At 43.3% G+C, this 7,201-nt stretch overlaps 1 protein-coding gene across 4 annotated transcripts in view; it reads left to right on the top strand.

Moving 5' to 3' along the window:
- Positions 1-7,201, top strand: part of wnt5b (wingless-type MMTV integration site family, member 5b) — an 83,827-nt gene that overhangs the window by 68,132 nt on the left and 8,494 nt on the right. For all 4 annotated transcript variants that reach the window (XM_080517938.1, XM_080517935.1, XM_080517936.1 and 1 more), the window contains 3 exons: positions 3,957-4,117; positions 4,992-5,079; positions 5,328-5,487. In XM_080517938.1, coding sequence (XP_080374064.1) covers positions 4,002-4,117; positions 4,992-5,079; positions 5,328-5,487 — 364 coding nt within the window. In that variant the 5' untranslated portion in view covers positions 3,957-4,001. The remainder of the gene's footprint in view (positions 1-3,956; positions 4,118-4,991; positions 5,080-5,327; positions 5,488-7,201) is intronic.

Here is a 7,201-nt window from a genome sequence, read left to right as displayed (position 1 = left end):
GATAAAACCTTCACCATCTCTCATCAAGTCCTCTCTGTGTTTCTGTGAACAAATAGGTTCAAAAAAAATAAATAAATAAACAAATGAAGTCAGTCGACTTTTATATCTGGAGGATTTAAGGCTTCGGTCTCAATTCAATGTGGGTTATTTAATGATTTCCTCCACGTTTTTCGTTGTAGCGGAGTGATTTATATCACTGCATCCTCATTAATAATTAAGAGAAAGCTTTAAAAAAAATAATAAAAATACTTGTTTTGTTTCAAAGTTGCTGAAATAAAAGAAGATGATTTAAGGCACATTTTCATACAAAAAAAAGGTGGAAACTTGTATTTCTGAGAGCTAAAAACAAAGACTGGTCAGGTATCAGACGTATTCTCTCTTCCCCTGTTCTGCCCTCCAACTACACAGCAATCAATTGCAAGTGACTGTCATTTTATTTATTTATTTATTTTTTATTTTTTAATTAATATTTATCATTTTTTGGCACGAGCAGCTTCCAGGGATCAGCTCTCCCCTGCAGCACTGCGCCGGCTGCTTGTCTCGCTCCAGTCTGGCACTGGAGGCAATAAAAAAAAGTGAGGCTGTTGTTAATCCAGAGAGGAGCCGCCGACTTTCTCAGGCGTTGCTCCTGTTGCAAGGCTATTGCTCATATCCTCCAGAGACAGGTCCCCTCTCTCTCTCCCTCTCTCTCTCTCTCCTCTCTCTCTCTCTCTCTCTCTCTGTCTCTCTCTCTCTCTCTCTCTCTCTCTCTCCATTCCTCTGTTTCTTGTCTGCATAATATCCTTTACTTGGACACTCCCTCCCTCCCTCTCTCTCCCTTTCTTTATCTCACTTTAGTCCAACTTTTGTGGCTCCCCTCCCTCCCTCCCTCCCTCCTCGCCTCTGGTGGTGTTGAGCAACCGTGGCTGAACTGCGCCTCCTTGTGTCCCGACAGAAAACATCACAAGCTCGCAAGCAAAGTCAGCAGAATAAATGCAGATCTGAGTTGTGACTGAAGCTCGAGGTTATTTCCGACGATAATGACCCAACGGGCCCGTTTTCCTCATTTGGCTGATGTATAAGCTTTTTTTTTTAATTATTGTTGTTGTCCTGATTGTGTCACTTATTTTATTTCAGAAGTTGACCATACTGACTGATTTAACCAAGTCTTATATAACTACCACTAATCTGCTACTTCAACATGACTTGTTTTCCGGCACTTCACTCGTAAAACGCGAGTCACCTCCGGATCCATCCATCCATTATCTAACTTATTTGGGTCACGCGTGGCTGAAGCAGATCCTGGCTCAGCAGGGCGCCACATGGCAATGTTGTCGATGCATCACAGGGAGACGTAGACAATCCTGCCTACAAGCAATTTAGATCACCCAATTAGCTTTGGATATTTTGAAATACAGGATGACACTGAAGTACACAAACATATTTAAACCCTTTTCAGGCATTTTAATTAGCTATATGAGGCATGGATGGTCATTAGTGTGTGTGTGTATCTTGGTGTGTTAGTAGAGGACGGTCAAACTGAGGCATCCTGAGAAAAGTCTTATCCGTCAACCACCCGGGGGTCAATAAAGTGCGTCTATTCTATTCTACCGGAGGAGGGCGCTGTTGTCGTTTCGACCTTTCCACACATGAGCGTCTCTCCACGCCAAGGTGAACCGATACACTTCAGAAGACCGAAGCGAGTGGCAAAACCAGAAGAGAGAATCTGAAGCGTCTTTCCTCCACTGATCCTCACACTGAATACTTGGCTGGACCAGTTCTTGTATTACAGTTGACTTTCCGTTGTCATCTATTGTTCCAGTGTGTATTCACGTGCTCAGGCTGACTGACTGCCACAACATATGCGGCGGTATATCAATCGGATGTATATTGAGAGCAGCCCAGAGTGTGTGTGTGTGTGTGTGTGTGTGTGTGTGTGTGTGTGTGTGTGTGTGTGTGTGTGTGTGTGTGTGTGTGTGTGTGTGTGTGTGTGTGTGTGTGTGTGTGTGTGTGTGTGTGTGTGTGTGTGTGTGTGTGTGTGTGTGTGGTGGAGAAGAAGTCAGGGCCCCTGAGATGAAAGGTGTGCCTCTATTGTCATGCAAACACGGGGGACCTCCAACTATCCACTGTGAAAGACTCATGGAGAAACTATTTTGTTGATGGTTGAACAGAAGTGTGCAGTTATGATAAATCCATCAAACAAAACAGACTTTTTGGGGGGGGGGGGGGTTACGCATAATTCCTGATTATGTTTGACCCCCCAAACCCCACCAGTTGGTAGTTTAATAAAGCTCGATATGAATGAAACATATTGGGGTCCAGTCCTCCTTGTTGCTTCGCCTCTTTTCAGAGGCAGTGAGTCAGAGATCAAAGAAGCAGCTCCTCTGCAGGTTCACCGCAGTTTGCCTTTGACCGGGTTATGAGTTGCGCAGAGCTTCGCTCCAACACGCCCTTTCTTTACCTCAGGACTCCTGACCGCCTCTGACCAAGTGCGTGTGTGTGTGTGTGTGTGCGTGTGTGTGTGCGTGTGCGTGTGCGTGTGCGTGTGTGTAGTGTGTAGTGTGTAGTGTGTAGTGTGTAGTGTGTCGTCCTTTCTTCTCGCAGACCAAAAGCAGAGAGAGAGGATTAGGCGCTTTCGACGCGCTCACCTTTTATTCAAACAAATTATTCACTTCAGCTCATAAAGGGAATCTGACCCACGTGAACTTTTTAAAGGTTGATTGAGGTCCTGCAAAACTTTTAACTCCCCTCCCCATCACTCACTCTTTTCTCATAAAATACAAAAGGGCCGAACTATTCTGGAACTGAGGGCTGATGTACAATGTTTAGAAACACAAAGGCAACAAAAGCTACTTCGTTTTGTTGGTAATAATTCTTATGTCTTTTTTGTTGTTTGTTTGTTTTTGTTTCAATAACTCATTTTTTAAAGTGTTGTTTAAAAATCCAGCCCATTGATGTGTCTCACAGAACAACCGCTTCAAGATACCTTAGAAAAACACTTTATACTTTTGAACTTGAGTAAATTTCAGAACCTATACTCTGATTTTATTTAGGTTCTGTGCGAAAATAATATTCTACATCAACAATTCAGCTTCGTTAGATATGGAATTTCAGAAACAGGTGAATTTATCTTTGTTTCAACGATCATTGATGATGTTAGTGTCAAACTGGCCCTCTGATCCGTTCCCACATGGACACGCGTGCGTAAAGTATGGAGGAAGGGACAGGGCGCGGAAAGGGGGTGTGGGGGGTGTTCTGAGGTGAATCGGGGGTGAGAAAAGGAGGAGTGTGTATACCAGGGACAGAGAGGGTGTGTGAGTGTGTGTGTATGTGTGTGTGTCTGTGTGTGTGTGTGTTTGAGGGAGATAGTGTGAGGTGAGAGAGGGAAGGAGCGCCCGCTTTGCTGCTTAATGCTGCTTTTGATTGCCTTGTTCACCTTTTTGTCGAGGCAACAAGTGGATCGCACTTTTTGGATTTGATTTAATTAATTAATTTCACGAAACTTGAAAGAAAACTGCTCAATTGCATCGCTCATTATACGTGAAAGCCAACTTTTTTTTTTGCCAAACCATTTTACGCAAACCTTTGACTTGGATTTAAAGTGGATTCTTTTTTCTTTTCTTCTTAATTCTCATAAATTCTAGTGGCGCAACTCGGGGCCAGTTGTCTACTTCCATCTACATCGAAGCTAACTTGGGATTACAAACTTCCCCACTGATTTACTTTATTTAATGGCAGTGGTTTGTTGGATGTGGTTTTAAGAGAAAAACAGAGAACAAGAGAGTGAAGTTGACTGTAAGGACAGACTGGGCCAGGAAAAGAGAAGCACGTGAGCTGGACGACAGGATCCTGTGGCATCGCCATCACTCTCAGCCCCCCCACTCAAAAAAAAAAAAAAAAAAACAAAAAGCAAAAAAAAACAACCTCCAAGGCTGACCAGGACGCGTCTCCATTCTCCTCCTCTGTCTCACCCGCAGCGCACTTTCTCTGGGCCCGGCTGTGTGGCGGAGACGCAGCGGACCATGGACAACAGATCTGACCGGAGGGGACGAACCGGTGGGGTCCGACATCTGCTGCTGGCAGCCGCCGTGCTGGCCTGCAGCTCCCAGCTGCTGCTGGTGGATGCCAACTCATGGTGGTGGGTAACTGACTTCTTCATTGAAATATATGCACATGAACGCAGTAACGTCGTGAAATCCTTGTTAAACTAAACTTGATGGCTAGAAACAAAGAGGAATAAGACGTCTATTTAAAAAACCATTAAGAAAATAGGCGCTTTACGCACCTTTTACGCACAGCACAGCCTTTATGCTCCGAACATATTTCGCTCTTGTTTTTCCTGTCTTACCAACAAAATGACAAATGGAAAGTTTTGAGCCTCTCTCCGTGTCGCCTCTTGTTGCGTGTGTGTGTTTTGGGGGTTCGTTTTGCATCGTGCCGCGACGTTCCAGTCGTGTGGTGGGACACTAACAGTGAATGGAACAAATGTGAAGGCTCTGTCACAATATTTACACTGGCTGAGCCCCAAATGGCATTGCCTGGCGTGCTGCTGCTGTGCCCATACAATTAGCCACACTTTATTCTTGACTTGCATAAACTCCAGTGCGCTGCTTGGTTGCATGTGGGCCTGTGCAGAAGGATGCTTTCGGATTTCTCCAGTCAGTCCAATTTTGGCTGAATATGAGTTTGGAGGATGGTGAGTTTCAGTTGCCTGTGTCTATAAAACCAGCTCTAGTTCCAGTGCAACAAGTCTAAATCTGGGCCTTTTATGACAAAGGTTACTAATTTCATGGTTAGAAACAGTGGACAGTGTGATTTTCTAAAGTTTCTGCAGTGTTTTTCCATGAAAGAAGCCAATTTATCTGCTATCATTGGCCAAATATATCAATAAATCTGCTGCTCTTCCTCCTCAGCTGTACTGTTTCATCACTGAATCCACACAGACCTTCAGAGTTTAAGCAGATCCATTTTATATGTGAAACTTCTGACCAAATATCGCCTCTGTTTTTCAGGTCACTGGGTCTGATGCCAATTCAGCGGCCGGAGATGTACATTATCGGTGCTCAGCCTCTCTGCAGTCAGCTTTCCGGCCTCTCCCAGGTAAGTCAGTGAGAAACACACAGCATGCTTCAGATTTAGATTCACCTTAATGAGAGAAATGCAACCAACATACAACTAGAAAGAGCCATGTTCTACACAATGAATCAAATAAACACATTCTGATGGTAACAGCTCGGTGTTGCATGTCGTGACTACAGCATCAAGTGAGGATTTATTTTTGGCTTCCCTGTGTTCTCTGGAATATCACGCCACTGACAGACGTTGCTCTCCTTCTGTGTGGTCTGCAGGGTCAGAGGAAGCTTTGCCAACTCTACCAGGACCACATGACTTACATTGGAGACGGAGCCAAGACGGGCATCAAGGAGTGCCAGTATCAGTTCAGACAGAGGAGGTGGAACTGCAGCACTGTGGACAACACGTCTGTGTTTGGACGGGTCATGCAGATTGGTGAGATCACAATTTAGTAACAGTCAAGTTTTGTTTTGACTGAAAAATCACTTTATTATCAGATTTACAACTTTTTTTTTAATATATATAATTTTGTCACTCTTGAGTTGTTGCTCTTGGTTTGTCATGTGATTGTTTGTTTGTGTGTCAGCTCATGTAAATACTAATTGCAGTTTTCAAGACATATAATATTGTTTCTCCTGCAAGAACGAAGCATGCAAAAGCTGACCGGGACTCAAATCAGCATCACTGCCTTTGTTTCTGGCTGGTCTCGAATTATATGGCTTATATGGAAATTACAGGTTATGGGAGTTCTGTCAAGAAAGACAGGGCAATATCATTTAACTTGACATTCATTGTAACACAGTAAAGTGGCCTGAAATACACAAACTGTGTGGGAAACGTGGCACAGCAATCGGGTCAATTTTGAATCTTTTTAGTTCACATGGTATCCTGTGCACAGTTTCTTTGGTATGGTTTCTAATCATAAGAAAAAAAGGTGTCAATTTTAATCCAATAACAAGAGATAGACAAGAAAGTTCCATTAACAGTCTATATTTGTTGCAGCACTTTCCAAACCAGACAACAATTTAACTTTTGATCAACTGTGTACAAGTATAAAGGCTTTTAAAAAAAAAAACACAAAAAAAAAAAACACTGTACTGACAAATATGTCTTTTCCAGTGTTGTCAAAAAGAAATTATAGCAGCTTTGCTCTTAATTAAAGCTGCAAAACTCTCATCCTCAATACCAGAAAGCCACATTTTGAGTAGGTGTATCTACTGCAAGAATCCCTGCAAATTATAGTAGTTGGTTTAATTTAAAGTATTGACTTTTTTGTCTTCAATTGTAACCAACTATCGTTAAAATAAAACACAATGACTATATTACTAAGTTATTTTAAGGTGACATACAATTATTAAAGGAATGCATGTTGCCAAAACTTTCAAATACGTGCTGAATCATCCAAGTTGTGTTTGAATCTCAAATTTGCATTTTTTACTTTGTATGATTTCATTTTACGCGTTTTTACTGGACGTAGAGCACATTTTGACCTACAACGCCTGGCTGCATGTTTAACAACACATTTATATCCATTAATGTGCGCTAAGATGAAGATTTTCTTTTACCAAAATAAAGAAGGTTAACAGTGAGAGTCGCGAAGAAACGCGAAGCATTGCAGTTCACTCCAATCTCGCGTGCGCTCCGGAATTGCGCAAAAAGTAAACGAGTCGCGTCCGAAATGACGAAAACAGGAAACCATTTCTGACACAAACGGCGCTTTTTTTTTTCGATAAACACAACGCGTGATCCATCTCCCGTAAGTTTAACAAACACACCCGGGCAGCGCCGCGGATCGATGTCTCGTGCGCGTAATTCCCAGCGGGCGACGTGGGAAACGTCTCATCGACAAGTACGTGTCAAATCCGCTGCGGGCAGCCAGGCGAGGTGTTTGCTGCTCCTTTTCTGTCTCCATCCCTCTCGGCCTGCCAGTCTATTGACCATCGGTCTATCTCCGCGTTTATATGGAGGTGTGAGACGCTCCATTGTCCCGCGACTCTTCTTTTGAAATGCGCTGATGAGCTGACACCGAGCCGGCAGATCCGGACCCGCTATTTGAAGTCGGGGCTCCGCAGTCTAATAAAACCATCTCTCTCTCTCTCTCTCTCTCTCTCTCTCTCTCTCTCTCTCTCTCTCTCTCTCTCTCTCTCTC

The sequence above is a fragment of the Blennius ocellaris genome, assembly GCF_963422515.1.
Source record: "Blennius ocellaris genome assembly, chromosome: 22".
Classification (NCBI taxonomy): domain Eukaryota; kingdom Metazoa; phylum Chordata; class Actinopteri; order Blenniiformes; family Blenniidae; genus Blennius; species Blennius ocellaris.
This window is presented reverse-complemented; position numbering and strand designations above follow the sequence as displayed.